Here is a 17,454-nt window from a genome sequence, read left to right as displayed (position 1 = left end):
CTAAGGAAGTCTCTTCCTAGTGAGATCCTCTGTTAGTAGTATATATAATATCCAAATTGAGTGTCCGGCCTCAGATGAGATGAGAGATGGGATGGACGATGGGATGAAGATGGGAGACGGGAGAGAGAGATGAGAGACAGGACAAGGGAGGATGAAGAAGAAGGAGGGGAGAGAAATTGAGGAATGGAGAAACATACAGCTGGCATGAGACAATAACTTTTCAATGTCTCTACTATGTCTGACATATAAAAATAATAAAAAAGAGATCTCTTGGCAAATTACTAGTATCCGGTCCTGTGATTCAATCATAACGGGGACAAAAGCTGAATTTTCAGATCAACATTCAGCCAGTTTATTCAACCTGAAGAAATGTTGGTTGCACTTTATTTTTGATATTAATATTGTATTTGTATTATTTTAATGTTGAAAAACACAATTAAACCTGAAGAGAAGTTAGTTGCACTTTATTTTTTTATATTAATATTGTAATATTTTTATGTTGGAAAACAAAAGCAGAAGTAGCAGGTTAACCTACTGTTGAAATGTTGGTTGCACTTACTGTGCTTTTATTGAAAATGTATTGAATATTGAAAATGAGAGCAGAAAAGGTTAACTTCCTGTTAATTCAACCTAAACTGTTGGTTGCACTTTATTCAAATAAAATTTGAATGCATTTGCCATTAATTGTTGTTTACTTGTTTGTTTATATCCATAATTAATTGATACCTGATTCCCTTACAAGAAACAACAGGAATCTAGGAAACTTCACCTGCATTGAGCAGTCTCCAGATATTTATTTCAGTCACACAATTTTTGGCTAAAAAGTTACTGAATCGATTTCAAGTCATTGAATCGTTTCGGATCGTATCGTTCTAAATTAACCAATATCGTCCTTGAATCGTATCGACAACCTCAAATCGTGATACGAATCGAATCATTGTTAAAACGAATCGTTACACCCCTAACCCCTAACAACAGCGTCAACCAACCCCGTGACGTCACAGGTTATAGTTCTGCAAGATGGCGGCGCCTTTACTACAAAACATCTTTTTTTCTTTTAAATGGTTACATTTATCGTGTTTGTCATATAAGTTTTGATTAGAGTGTAAATCCATTTCCTAAATAATGTTAACTTGACTGACTGCTTCATTTCCACATTAAAATAATGAGAAGGCACGTCATGAGCCCTTTAAGACTCTGAGCTTGTTATTCAGGAGAAAACCTCTCATTTAGCAAATGATGCTGATTCATTATTAAACATGATTCTTCATTAGTGAATAATTAACACTCACAGAGCTTTTGTGCAGTTGCTCACAGCTGGTATCAGTCTTCTTCTGCCCTCAGCTGATGTGTTGTATTTCCTGAGGTTCAGCTCATCCAGCGGCTCCTCTGAGATCTGAAGCATGTAGGCGATTGTTGAGCAGTGAGACGGAGAGAGTTTCTCCTCTGAGTGTTTGTCTGATTTCACAAACTCCTGAATCTCTCTGGACAGAGTCTGATCTTTCACTTCCAGCAGACAGAGGAACAGATTGATGGACTGATCAGCTGAGAGTTGAGCTGAGAATTTATCGAAGAGTCGACATCTATCATCCTTCTCATCTTTGATCTTGTGTTGAATGTACTGTGTGATTCTCCTGATGTCCTCTGAGCTTTTCTCTGTGTGTGTCAGTAGATCCTGTAAGAGTCTCTGATTGGACTCCAGAGAGACGCCCAGCAGGAACCGCAGGAACAGATCCAGCCGTCCATTCTCACTCTCGAGGGCTTTATTTACTGCTGATTTTAGTAGCTCATACAGAGAGACTTCATCAGGCCAGTATGATCTGAATTCCTGCAGTGGTTCCTCGTTCTTGATCACATGAGAGTAAAACACATAGAAAGCAGCGAGAAACTCCTGGACGCTCAGATGAATGAAGCTGTAGACTTTCCTCTGATGAATCACAGATTCCTCCTTAAAGATCTCAGTGCAGATCCCAGAATGCACTGCGGCGTCAGTGACGTCTATGCCGCTCTCTCTCAGGTCCTCCTCATAGAACATCACATTGCCCTTCATCAGCTGTTTGAAAGCCACTTCAGCAAGTTTCACAATCACTTCTCTGTTGGACGGCAGGAGTTTCTCTGGATCTCTCTCTTCATACTTCTGATTCCTCATGTTGATCTGAATCAGCAGGAAGTGGATGTACATTTCAGTCAGAGTTTGAGGGATTTCTGCACTCAGATCTTCTTCCAGGAGCTTTTGAAGCACAGTGGATGAGATCCAGCAGAAGACGGGTATGTGGCACATGATGTGGAGGCTTCTTGCTCTTCTGATGTGTGAGATGATTCTGCTGGCTTGATGCTCGTCCCTGATTCTCTTCCTGAAATATTCCTCCTTCTGAGGCTCATTGAATCCCTGAATCTCTGTCAGACGGTTGATGTATTTGGAGGGGATCTGATTGGCTGCTGCTGGTCTGGAGGTGATCCAGATGAGAGCCGAGGGAAGCATCTCTCCTTTCATGAGCTTTGACATCAACACATCCACTGATGAAGTCTCAGTCACACCAGAAACTTCCTGAGCGTCTGAAAACCTCAGTGTGATTCTGCTTTCATCCAGACCATCAAAGATGAACACAACTTTACACTCCTCATAAATCCTTGAGTCCAGATCTTGAAGTTCAGGATGAAAGTCCAGCAGAAGTCTGTGAAGACTGTACTGATGATCTCGGATCAAGTTCAGCTCTCGAAATGGAAGCACAAACATGAAATCTACATCCTGATTGGCTCTTCCCGCGGCCCAGTCCAGAATGAACTTCTGCACAGAGACGGTTTTTCCGATTCCAGCGATGCCTTTAGTAAGAACAGTCTTGATCTGCTCTTTCTCCTCACGTCCTGCTTCAGGTGAGGCTGTAAAGATGTCATTGCAGTAGATTGGAGTGTCTTGTGAGTGTTGTGTTCTGGCTGTTTTCTCCATCTGTAAAACCTCATGTTGTTCATTCACTCCTCCTCTCTCTCCCTCTATGATGTAGAGCTGTGTGTAGATCCTGTTCAGGAGGGCTTCATTCTCCTGGAGTTTCAGTCCCTCAAATAATCTCTCATACTTGTTCTTCATGCTGGTTTTGTGTCGGTCTTTGACTCTCTGGAGTTTTTTGTCTCTGGACAAAAAATAACAGAACAGGTTCAAAATTATGTAAAATAAAGGATTTAAATATATAAATAAAATGTAAACTTAAATTATACAGTAAATCAATACAGATATCAATCTTGTATTTTCTGTGTAATTAATGCATTCATGTCAGCTTCAGTTGAACACTTTTCACAATGCACATTGATCCAGAGCAGCTTCACAGAAAACAGAGAAGTAGAAAAACACAGAGAAAAGGAAAAGCGTGTCTTTCAATCCTCCAGCGAGCAGCTCAAGGTGACAGAGACCAGGAACAAACTCATTAAGAGCTTTAAGAGATGATGAAGAAACCCAAACCTCATCCTCAATCTGACACCAGAGATTCTGTCAGACAATAAGTGTCTTATATCTGGACATTGGGGTCAAAGTTCATCACTGAATGTTTGTCCACAGATTTGAGGTGAAATCAGAAATAAAAACCGAACTCATCTCTCTGTGTGTTCAGTGTTTCTGAGTCTCTTATTAAATGTGGTCTCTAAGTTACACTAGAGCAGTTAAAGGGATAAAGGGACCCGTTAAATTCACCCAAACATGAGAATCCAGTCATTATTTACTCAACCTGATGTTGTTCTAATGGCTTATGATCTTCTTTCTTCTTCAGGCCACAAAAGGAGAAATGTTGATAAATGTCCTGCTCGTGTTCGTCTGTATAATGGCAGTAAATACTGACCAGCTTCAAGCTTTAGAAAAGATGCAAAAGATTCACAGAATGATCCCATCAGACTCGAGCTCTATAATCAAAGTGTTCTGATGGGATATGAGAGTTTGGTATTCAAAGATAAAGTCCTGGCCTTGTCTGTTGGTCTGCTGTGAGGCAGGAAAAGCACACAAGCACCATTTTGAGAAATTAAGATGAATTAAGACACAAACACACGTCTAAAACCCTTAAAGTGTGAGTTCTTTCTTCTCTGAGGTGAAGATCTCCAGAACGGCTGTCAGATGACAGTCCATAAACACCAGAACTCCACAGAGATATTCACCTCAGAGATCAGCATTCTGGGATACTTTTGCATCTTTTGTAGGGTGACCACCCGTCCCGCTTTGCGTTGTACCGCACGTCGCATATTGAGAAAATGTCCCGCATTTTCATCAGTCTGTTGGTTTTTAATGATCATATTAAGAAAACATGCATGCGTTCTTTTGCCTTTTTAAGAAAGCATTTCATTTATTCTTTTTGCGGCATCGTATTTCACCTAGACATATTTAACAGCGCTTCGTCAGACGTAACATCCCGCCTTTCACAAATACAACAACAGCCGTTTTTAAAATCCTATCCAATGGTTGAAAAGAAAGGAGTAAACACGGTCACTAGTATGTTGTGACGGCTGTCAATCAAAATGTGGAGCGGTTCGTTCCATGTAGAAAACGAATGGATAATTCTGTAAATTGGTTATATTCTTAATATATAATATAATATATAAGACTGTCAATGAACTAATTTCATGTTGCTTTATATTTTATTTGTTCATTATTGGACTTGGTCAGATCTGATGCCTGCTGCCTTTGGGCTCAGTGATGTTGAATTTAAATGACATGTAAAATGTTACATTGTGATGTAATGGTGTTTTCTGGAAGGGACTGAAGAACAGTATTTTTATCATCTGAAAGGCAGAATACGTTTTTATTAAGTTAGATAGACATTGTGTAACAGTTTCACGTTATGTTTTAGTGTCTGTAACATGTCCCACATTGTCCCACACAAACTTAGTAATTGTCCCACATTTGGTTTGTTTGATGGTGGTCACCCTAATCTTGTGTGTAAATCTTGAAGCTGGTCACTATTCACTGTCATTATATGGAGGAGCATCAGCATCTTTACATTTCACCTTTTGTGGTCAGAAAAAGAAAGAAGGTCATCCGGCATTAAAACAACAGTGAGAATAACAGGAGTCAATAATGCCTGAATATTCCCTTTATATCACTGACTACAAGTTTACACTCACACAGGGTCAGAGGTCACTGCTTCACTGAATCCAGGAGGATGACCCATGGATATGTCACTCTTCACAGACACACAGCTGGGGTCAGAGGTCACTGCTTCACTGAATCCAGGAGGATGACCCATGGATATGTCACTCTTCAGAGACACACAGCTGGGGTCAGAGGTCACTGCTTCACTGAATCCAGGAGGATGACCCATGGATATGTCACTCTTCAGAGACACACAGCTGGGGTCAGAGGTCACTGCTTCACTGAATCCAGGAGGATGACCCATGGATATGTCACTCTTCAGAGACACACAGCTGGGGTCAGAGGTCACTGCTTCACTGAATCCAGGAGGATGACCCATGGATATGTCACTCTTCAGAGACACACAGCTGGGGTCAGAGGTCACTGCTTCACTGAATCCAGGAGGATGACCCATGGATATGTCACTCTTCAGAGACACACAGCTGGGGTCAGAGGTCACTGCTTCACTGAATCCAGGAGGATGACCCATGGATCGGTCACTCTTCACAGACACACAGCTGGGGTCAGAGGTCACTGCTTCACTGAATCCAGGAGGATGACCCATGGATATGTCACTCTTCAGAGACACACAGCTGGGGTCAGAGGTCACTGCTTCACTGAATCCAGGAGGATGACCCATGGATATGTCACTCTTCAGAGACACACAGCTGGGGTCAGAGGTCACTGCTTCACTGAATCCAGGAGGATGACCCATGGATATGTCACTCTTCAGAGACACACAGCTGGGGTCAGAGGTCACTGCTTCACTGAATCCAGGAGGATGACCCATGGATCGGTCACTCTTCACAGACACACAGCTGGGGTCAGAGGTCACTGCTTCACTGAATCCAGGAGGATGACCCATGGATATGTCACTCTTCAGAGACACACAGCTGGGGTCAGAGGTCACTGCTTCACTGAATCCAGGAGGATGACCCATGGATCGGTCACTCTTCACAGACACACAGCTGGGGTCAGAGGTCACGGCTTTACTGAATCCAGGAGGATGACCCATGGATCGGTCACTCTTCACAGACACACAGCTGGGGTCAGAGGTCACGGCTTCACTGAATCCAGGAGGATGACCCATGGATCGGTCACTCTTCACAGACACACAGCTGGGGTCAGAGGTCACGGCTTCACTGAATCCAGGAGGATGACCCATGGATTGGTCACTCTCACATCTGCTCCCTCTGTTCTCCATAATGACAAACTGACTTCAGACCTGCATATGGACACACATAGGACAAATCACACATTATTAATTATTTGACAATAATATATACACACACACACACACACCTCGCAAAATCAACATTTCATTCAAAACTATTTAAACTTTTCTAAAACTGGTGCTTTTGCATAGTAACTCTACACACAAACATCAAATGATTGGCCATACACACACCAAACTACACACAGATGTGACAAATGTAGTGAACTATAATACGTGACTGTTACACATCTGTGACTTACAGTCTCTGACAAACGCTTGGAAACATTAATAAAAGCAGTGAAATATTCCTCCAGTATAGATCAGCTGTTCACACACACACACACACACACACACACACACACACACACACACACACACACACACACACACACACACACACACACACACACACACACACACACACACACACACACACACACACTCCAGTGTAGATCAGCTGTTCACACACACACACACACACACACACACACACACACACACACACACACACACACCAGTGTAGATCAGCTGTTCACACACACACACACACACACACACACACACACACACACACACACACACACACACACACACACACACACACCAGTGTAGATCAGCTGTTCACACACACACACACACACACACACACACACACACACACACACACACACACACACACACACACACACACACACACACACACACACACACACACACACACACACACACACACACACACTCCAGTGTAGATCAGCTGTTCACACACACACACACACACACACACACACACACACACACTCCAGTGTAGATCATCTGTTCACACACACACACACACACACACACACACACACTAGTGTAGATCATCTGTTCACACACACACACACACACACACACACACACACACACACACACACACACACACACACACACACACACACACACACACACACACACACACACACACACACACACACACACACACACACACACTCCAGTGTAGATCAGCTGTTCACACACACACACACACACACTCCAGTGTAGATCATCTGTTCACACACACACACACACACACACACACACACACACACACACACACACACACACACGTTTGTTTTTGTGAAATGTGAGGACATTCCATAGGCGTAATGGTTTTTATACCATACAAACCGTATTTTCTAACCCCTTACACTGCCCCTAAACCTACCCATCACACACACACACACACACACACACACACACACACACACACACACACTGCCCCTGTCCCTAAACCTAGCCCTCACAGGAGACTGTGCAGTTCACTTTCTGTGAAAAAAAACTTGTTCTGTGTGATTTATAAGCATTTTGAAAAGTGAGGACATGGGGAACGTCCTCATATTTCACCCTCTTTTTGTAATACCTATGTCATTATACACATTTGTGTCCTGATATTTCACGAAAACATGCCCACACACACACACACACACACACACACACACACACACACACACACACACACACACACACACACACACACACACACACACACACACACACACACACACACACACACACACACACACACACACACACCAGTGTAGATCAGCTGTTCTCTATGTGAATATATAGTAAAGTGTGATTTATTCCTGTGATCAAAGCTGAATTTATCATCATTACTCCAGTCTTCAGTGTCACATGACCTTCACTAATCATTCTCATATGAGGATCTGAGCCCGTATTTATCAAGCATCTGAGAATTACTCACAAGAACACTAAGAATTGACTTAAGGGTAAAAAAAAGTTGCGCTTAAAAGTTAGTTATCAAGTATCTCAGTCATACTTTAAGTGAAGTGTAGGACTAAATCTTAAGTGTCAGTCTTAGAGTTGATTCACGACACTTCGCTGTGCCACAAACGGGATTTTGGATGATGTCATAGGCATGAACCAATCACTGAATAGATGTCCTTATTTAAGAATAATCTCACAAAGATAAATTCACATTGAATGGTGAAATTCCTAAGAGGAGTAGTGATGGGAAGTTCGGTTCTTTTCCGCAAACCGGTTCACCAGTTCTTTTGCACTCAAACGTAATGACGTCATTTCGCGATGACGTAATTACATCAAGTCTATTGTGGGTTGGATAAACAAACACTTTACACGTTAAAATATATAAAGTCAGTAATCATAACATCAGTCAGATAAAATATCCTCATAATCTGATAAGTTTATTACAATTAAGTTTTACATCTAAAGCATCCAAACACATGCAGTGATGCAAACGATCTTTACAGCTATAAAATAAATCAGTCTTCATCAGTGCAGAAACCATGATCCACTTACTATTTTTCTGTAATGAAATAAATATGGTTCGCCAGATTTTCCCCTCATTCATGTCCTCGGAGTCGTTTCACAGACACATATCAGCTGTTGTTCGTTGGGTTCAGAGAGACGTGTGCAGTCAGTCAGTCGCTCAACGCATGCTTAGTATCATCAGCTCATCGGTTCTCAACCGGACATGTCCGACCTGGTCAGGGTATATTCTGCCAAACCGTTTGCCAATCGCGTCTAGCAATAGGCAAAGCAAACTGTTGTACACGCCATATACAAACACGTGATGGATAACTCGCCAAGCAATTCATTCGTTTACCTTTGCCCAGCGCGATATTGATGAAGGAATTAAAGGAACTGTATGTAAGAAATGTATTTCAATTAATCATAAAATGGCCCTGATATGTCACTAGACATTAAGAAATCATTTTAATTTCAAATATTTATATCACTGACAACGGTTGTCCGGCCAAGATATTGTCATTTTAAAAGTGAAGTTGCAGCCCTCAACTGATGTTGATGTTGACATGTAGTGTTTTGGCCTGAAGCGCCGCCCTCCACCTATCTACCAATCACGAAGTCAGTAGTGTTTCTGCATTCGGGTTGCCAGCTCTGCTCTAGTTACCAAAGCTGCAGCTACAAACTTTTTGGATAAACAAGGTCTAACTTTACGAAACCTAAACAACCTCGTTATGAATCAGAAAAACGTTGTGACAGTGTCCGAAATAAAACAAGGATTTGTATAAGAGATGCCTTTGAAAGATGGAGACGGCTGAAAACGGAGAATAATTTGAAGACTGATGCCAACGTTGCTAATTTTCTCCTGGACAGGTAAGGTTCATCTATGTTTGGCTAATTTGTACTTAATGTAAATGGACATTTCAAATATTCATGACAGTCGAACAAAGTTATGCATGTTCGTGCAAAGTAACGTTAGGTTAGCGCAGATGGAGGAGGTGGGTCATTGAATTGAAAAGGTAACGTTAAGGAATTGTTTGGTAGATAAAAACGGCGAGTCGTCATTGCTAACATTAGTAATGCATTATCAGAGCCCGTTTCTCTGTCATTATGCTGGGACGCTGAGGAAAACAACATTAGCACGCCTATTATGGCACTGTGAAAATGTATTTGAGACAGTAGCCTAACGTTACCTCGGTAAAAATTATTCCTCATTCGTTCTTTGCATATATAGTGGACAAAACATGCTGCAAGTGGACCTGTATGACCATTGCTAATGTTATTTAGCTTTGCTGTAATTTTAATATAGTATTTTTTCATGTGGGAATGTACTGTCACATACGAGCGTTCATATTTACGATTATACTTGGCTAATCGCCATTAGTAAATTTTTGCGATTCATAATTACTTCACAAAACATCGCTCTTGAAGCATAAACATAATTAACAGAAAGAAAAAAAACGTACTGTGTACGACTCGTCACTTGCCATTGAAAGCTCCTTGTAGCAGCCTATGTTCCTGCTGGATCCTGCAGCCTATCTGGCAACCTCGAGTCAGGGGAGGGAGAGAGGGATACACCGCTCTACAGTCATTTGAAAGTGATTACAGTACCAGTTTGGGCCACAGTCCTACATACAGCTCCTTTAAATATAAGAGAAGGAAGCAGCAGGAGGCGGGTCAACAGTTAACAATTTCAAAGTTAAAGTTCGTAACTCAGCACTTGTATATCCTTTATGCCACGAGAGTGTGCAGCTGTAGCCTGTAAACTGTACATTATGTGCAAATATGTAGGCTACATAACTTATATATATATATATATATTAATTATTATTTAAATGTTCTTTCTGTTCTATTGTGTCATTCATGTATGCATATATACCCTGAGCTCCTGAAAACCACAACAAATTCCTTGGTGTATCTGTAAAGACTTGGCGAATAAAGCTCATCTCCTCCCCCATTTATATTTAAATTGTAAGTTTTAAATTTAGCATGTAGATGGTGATGCTGCATCATCAGCCAATGTATTAAGTGAAAGTATTAATTAAAATAATAAATAACATTGAAGAACTATTCTGTTTACTCCATTTATGCCCATTTTCAAATACCCATACTTTAATTGGAGATATGTAATAACAGCAACAGCGATTCAAATTGAATGATTTTACTCAAGTAGCCTAGAGGTTTTAATGAATATGTAGCTAAGATATCTGTAATGTACAACTTTCTTATTGAATTATTTAAATAACCCCATGAACTACAACAGAGTGAGTTCCGGAAGCCATCCGCTCACATTACAACAGTAAAATTAGCAGACAATTCCATCAATCAGAGAGTATAAAAAGGTAACAAAATAGCTCTTTAGCTCTTTAGCTCTGCCCTCTCCCATAAAGCACTGCAAATTACGTAATTGAGTTGATCTGCCTACGCTCGCAAAATAACTACTGTAAATGTTTGTATGTATGTGCATATTTTGCAATATATAAATGTATTTTTGTCTTTCAAATATGTTTTTTTGTAGTTTGTATTGTGATTCACATCGTAGATGTTAGCTTGGTTCATGGCTTTTTTTAAATGAGTGGAAAAAATACTTCCAGAAACCAGCATTTCTGAGAAAGGGGGTGGTCACTAATGCACTCTGTAAGTATTATACATTTTAAAATAAAAACAAGTATTAACATGCCACTTTGTCTTCTGTGCCAGTTCTTAGCATTTTCCACAAATCAAATCCAAAAACATTAATGTGTCCACAAATCCCTCATTAACAAAAACCTATTCAGCATATTACAATGTCATAGATTGCTATTTTCCAGAGACACAAATTTGACAAATTAACAAAACTGTTTCGAATGACTAAATCTCACAAATGCTGATATTCAGATAAAATTGAAAATTAAAAAAGAAAAAGAAAATGAAATTACAAAATTAAAAAGAGCACAGCCATTCATTAAAGGTGCAGTGTGTTTTTAGCGGCATCTAGTGGTGAGGTTGTGAATTGCAACTGCCCTCCGCTCACCCCTCTTTTTCGAAGCACATAGAGAAGCTACGGTGGCCAACACAGGACAAAGATGTGGTCTGAGACAGCAGAGAGTAGCTAGCGCTCTGTAGAGAAGTTTGTCCGTTCAGGGCTACTGTAGAAACATTGCGGCACAAAATGGCGACTTCACTGTAAGGGTAAAAATGGACGGCATTTATATAGCGCTTTTAACAGACCTACGGCCATCCAAAGCGATTTACATTTGCAGGGCTCGACATTAACGCTTGTCTGCTTGTCCGGGACAAGTGGATTTTTTGAAGGGGCAAGTGAAAAACAATTTTACTTGCCCGACGGACAAGTATCCTGGTTAAAACGTCAAAACAAAAAATAACTAGGGAATCACCAAAGTGCAAGAATGATTCTGCATTCAGTGTAAGTGGAGATCGATAGTGAATAATAATATAAAACGAACTGACGTTACCAAGGTTGAGCTGTTGAGGCTCGCGCAGCCTCTCTAGGAGAAAATCGAAAACAAATGAGCGCCGCTCACACACAGAAACTCAGTTAACATACACAGTTAAAATTGTGCAGTTTTTATATTTATAACATATGATACAGTTAAGCAACATTACACTAACAAGAGTGTTGTTTTCCTGAATACCATCACGACAGTTCATACACCAGTTCCATATACAATTTAACAATAAGTCACTTACATTTTAAAAGCAATATGGCCTGTTTTTGTTCTATTTCAGCAGCGAAAATAGTTCCAAACAAAGATCACAGCAGAACCGTAACGCATCTCACAGCATCAGTGTGTGTGTTAGTGAAGAACCTGTGGGATTACAAATTTTAGAAAGTACATTGCATTTAGGATTTTAGGTAAAAATGATGATGTCAGATGAATTAGTCTGCTACGCAAATCTCCCAGACCTGTTTTACTGACTTCAAAGGCTCTAACAAGAGTCTCCTTTCCTGCCAGAACTGTTATTCTCTATTGTGTTTTAAATGAGTCAGAGCCCACCTTTTGGGAGCCCAGACTTTAATGGCTCTTTGGCCTGGCTAGTATCAGCATACTAATAGGTATGCTGATTCAATGGGACTGGTAGGGATTTCATAGTAGGGTGTGTATTTTACCTACACAACATATGCATTTCTTTTGTTTGAATGTCTCCTCCTCTGCTGTAGAACCACTTCCCATGAAATGTAGATAAATTGCATTATCTTGTGCTGTGAAATCAGACTGTTTTCGGACGACCTGCAGCACAGAAGGTTCTCATTAAAAGAATAATTCTGTCTTGATCCGACGTCTCCTGGTCTATTCTTCAACAAACAACTGAAGTTCACAACAGATGGTGCCTTGTGACCCGGATAGAGTTCCAGCTTCCTCACCTAAAATCCAGATTGAAACTTCAAGCTCAAAGAAAAAGATCTGCCTACGTTCCAGACTGGAATCCAGAGCGAAACTTCCAGCTGAACAAAGATTTTCCAGACTGAATCTTTCAACCAAGGGTTATGGTGAGTGCTGCTCTATCCAAAAGAACCTTAAAAAGACCAGTACAAATTTGTTTATCCTCTGGCTGCTAGGGAAGAGTTAACGGACGGCTGTAGGGTTTGGTTAACTAAGTTATCCTCTGTTATCAAACAGAAAAGATTAGCCTCACAAACTAATAATGGTTCTGTTTGAAATAGGGAAGATTAGCATTTAGCTAATATTTGTGTTTTGTGTTACCCTCTAATTCTGTTTGAAATAGGGAAGATTAGCATTTAGCTAATATTTGTGTTTTGTGTTACCCTCTAATTCTGTTTGAAATAGGGAAGATTAGCATTTAGCTAATATTTGTGTTACCCTCTAATTCTGTTTGAAATAGGGAAGATTAGCATTTAGCTAATATTTGTGTTACCCTCTAAAAAAAAAGTCTGTTTTTTTAGGGATGAGTTAACCTCTGTTTTTCAAATAGGGAAGTTATTAGCCTCACAAACTAATAATTGTTCTGTTTTAAATAGGGAAGATTAGCATAGCTAATATTTGTGTTACCCTCTAAAAAAGTGTTTTTTTAGGGATGAGTTATCCTCTGTTTTTCAAGCAGGGAAGATTAACATTTAGTTAATATTTGTGTTGTCCTCTGTTTTTGTCAAGGAAGTTAACAATAGTTGAGCTGTGTTAACAAAGAAATGATCAGAGAAGTGAGTGTTTGTGTGTGTGGTAACAAAGAAATTCAAAAATGTTTAGGAAGAATCCTAGACTGACCCCCACAACTGAAAAAGGTGGTCTCGCAGCTCCTTTGTGGACAGACAGTGATTTCATATCACAGTTAGGAGTGCAGATGAATTTAATTGTCACCGAGAAAGTTAGACAAAAACTAACTCAGAAATATGAGATCCATCCGGACAAGAATTGGTCGATTGATGAATGTAAAAAAGTTTTAGGAGCATGTATTCGCAAGAACAATGTGAAAGGCATTATTTGTTGTCACAGAGAATTTGGTTTAGCGCTAGCTAGACAACAGTCTCAGCAGATCTCAGAGCTAGAGAAACAGAACGAAGAACTCTGTGCTAGAGTAGCTTCTTTGACTAAGAAATTGAACCTCAACAAAGCTGAAGAGAAAACTGATGTGAATGAAGTTAGTCAGACTGATAACGCCAATCTTGACTTGCAAGCTTTCTTTGAAACAGATGTAGCCATTCAATCAGTATCTGATATGCCTGTTGATTCAGTGAAATTTAGCGTCACAGCCCCGAACATTGTTCTACAGAGTCCACCAGTCACAAACCCATCCTCATGTATGATGTCAGCAATGACTGAAGTTTTGTTAGAGGATGAAATGACTCATGATTGTGTTACGGTTACAAACGCAACTACGAATGAAATAGCAGAAACTCCCATTGAGAATGCAGAATTGGAGTTGTTTGTTGAGGGTTCAGCTCAAGTGATTGAAGGTAACATTACAGCAGCTGCAGTGTTGTGTCAGGGAAGGAAAACCTGGAGTCATGTGACACACTATAAAGTTGTTCCCCCACCAACAGGGATAGGGTAGGACACGAATCAGTGAGGAGCCCAGGAAAGAACTGAATGCAACAGGCATTCGGGGGCCAAACCTGCGGCGAAGATTCCCTTGTAGGCATCCCCATCTACTAGTCCATCCTTACCTCACTGTTTCTTTAGGTGTCACAGGAATTAACAAATAGGGAAAGAAGGAACAACAATAGCAGACTCCGATTGAACAGATGAGACAACCCTGATGTTTTGCTGTCTTTTAGAACAAATACTGCTTTGTTGTCTTTTGTTTTTCTTTGTGCAGATACCTATTGATGGCTGTCCCCAGATTCATACGCACCGATCCTCACCTGCGTATGAAGCCACAACCTCTGAAGGACAACTAGACCCATACGCACCGATCCTCACCTGTGTATGAAGCCACAACCTCTGAAGGACAACTAGACCCACTAATGAGTCAACTGTCAAGAAGAAGAAAAGAAAGAAAAAAAAAAATACACAACGCAGAGAATGATTTACGGGAACTTCAGTCTTCCATCAACATGATCAAGACTGCCTTGCTACTACTTGCTACTAGTAGCCTTACTACTACAAGATTGCCTTGCGACATCGCACAAAGTGTAGACTCCAGAAACAACATATTCTCAGAGCTAATGAATATGTCAAGAAACACCTTGTTTGCTGGAAAGAACGTTTGCATGCCACACCTGCCTTCAGTAGGAGCAGGAATCCCATGGGTGGCACATGATGGGAGGAACGTCTGTATATAACATCCTGCTCAGCCAATTCAATGGCAGGTGCACCCTGGTTGCTCTCCTACCACCAACAAAGAAGATGGCTGCATTCAAGGACTCACATATGCACAAACATGGTGGTCAAGGACTCTTGAACAAAATCCAACAAGACATTCTTGATCTTTCAGATGACTAAAGATAATTCTTCATGGTTCGGAAACCTGTAAGGTCAACAAAGATCTCACAAGGACTGTTCCAACCACAAAAGAATATTGCCCGTAATGAACTACACGGACCCTAGTGGCATGTTTGTTTCCTGTGGCAGCATGTCATTCGTCACTACAGACAATCAACACAGAGAAAGTGAAATGTGCCTGTAACTTTTTCCAAGTTACATGACTAGACGATGGGGCTTATGCTAAAAAACATAAGCTATAGAATGGACTAATGAAGGTTTAAATTTGTATTATGTGGGAGTTATTAGAACTCCCAAAGGGGGGAATTGTGGGATTACAAATTTTAGAAAGTACATTGCATTTAGGATTTTAGGTAAAAATGATGATGTCAGCTGAATTAGTCTGCTACGCAAATCTCCCAGACCTGTTTTACTGACTTCAAAGGCTCTAACAAGAGTCTCCTTTCCTGCCAGAACTGTTATTCTCTATTGTGTTTTAAATGAGTCAGAGCCCACCTTTTGGGAGCCCAGACTTTAATGGCTCTTTGGCCTGGCTAGTATCAGCATACGAATAGGTATGCTGATTCAATGGGACTGGTAGGGATTTCATAGTAGGGTGTGTATTTTACCTACACAACATATGCATTTCTTTTGTTTGAATGTCTCCTCCTCTGCTGTAGAACCACTTCCCATGAAATGTAGATAAATTGCATTATCTTGTGCTGTGAAATCAGACTGTTTTCGGACGACCTGCAGCACAGAAGGTTCTCATTAAAAGAATAATTCTGTCTTGATCCGACGTCTCCTGGTCTATTCTTCAACAAACAACTGAAGTTCACAACAAACCGTAACGCATCTCACAGCATCAGTGTGTGTTAGTGAATGATTCAGCGTTTTAATGAATCGGTTGAATCAAAGATTCAATGGCCTATTCGTAAACGACCGACAAATTCTTGAATGAATCAGCCGTTTCACTGAATCGACTCAATGACTCGCTCATTAAGACGGTCACAGCGCCACCTACTGGTGGTTTAGTTTCATCTTTCCAACATTTCTTATTTGTATATTCAAAAATATTTTAAATAATCTCATAACATTATTTAATGCAGTTGTAATTTTTCAGTGTAACTGATTTAATTTGATTGGTAACAGCCTATTGTCAGGGGGTAGGCCAACCTGGCCACACCCACCCCCAAACAAGGCCTGTTAGATAGGAGCTTTGTGCCGCGTTCAGCTTTCGGACTCTGTCCGTTTTCGTGGAGGCTTTTTTCCTCCAGGGGCGTCTGAGCTTTGATTCGTGCCCCGGACGGTGCATTATATTTCGTCACTATCTCCGCGTCACGTGCCTTCCTTGGATGCGATATTACCATTCGATTTTTTCTTTACCTTTGCCCAAAACCCGTACCACCCTTGGGGAGTCGGACAGAGGCCCGGCAAGGACGACAGACAAGGCTTCAAGTAACAATCTTTTTATTAAATATAAAAGTGGAAAGGGGGATCTAAAATGGTGAGTCTTCTAGGCAGGGTCGTTCCGTCCTGCGGACCCGCTTCGCTGCCTAGCAATCAGGTGAGTATTCGGGTAGGAGTTTCTCTTGAAGGACTGGCAGACACAGAGCTTGTAACGGAGAAGTTCACTGCAACGCAGACAGGTGAGTACACAGGTACGTAATCCTCTTCCTCAGAAGTGACAGACCCGTTGTTATGGGTCCGGCGGGAGGCAATCGCGGCGAACATTAGTTCCGCCTTAAAAGTTCGAATTTTGTCACCCCGTGACACTATAGTGTCTTATTCTAATTTAATTTATTGATCAAATTTAAGAATATAAAAGGAAAGCCGAAGCATACCCTATATTTAATAAGATTATGGAAAAATGCCCTTTATAAAAAGGTACAAATATGACAAATATGCATATTTAAATATGTCAAAGCTGATTAAACACTGGTGAGAATATTCCTTCAGTATAGATTATATTTACAAAAAAAATC

General features: G+C 40.7%; 1 protein-coding gene across 1 annotated transcript in view; it reads right to left on the bottom strand.

The window, feature by feature from the left end:
- Positions 1-425: 425 nt before the first annotated feature.
- Positions 426-17,454, bottom strand: part of LOC307135130 (uncharacterized protein) — a 36,857-nt gene continuing 19,828 nt past the window's right edge. Inside the window, exons 2-3 of the mRNA XM_079831326.1 lie at positions 5,101-6,332; positions 426-3,128 (exon numbers count right to left, since the gene is read on the bottom strand). Of these exons, the coding sequence (XP_079687452.1) occupies positions 1,289-3,128; positions 5,101-6,311 (3,051 nt within the window). The 5' untranslated portion in view covers positions 6,312-6,332 and the 3' untranslated portion in view covers positions 426-1,288. The remainder of the gene's footprint in view (positions 3,129-5,100; positions 6,333-17,454) is intronic.

This window comes from Gobio gobio (assembly GCF_949357685.1).
Source record: "Gobio gobio genome assembly, chromosome: 12".
Classification (NCBI taxonomy): Eukaryota; Metazoa; Chordata; class Actinopteri; order Cypriniformes; family Gobionidae; genus Gobio; species Gobio gobio.
The sequence above is the reverse complement of the archived record's forward strand: the minus strand, read 5'-3'. Positions and strand labels throughout refer to the sequence as shown.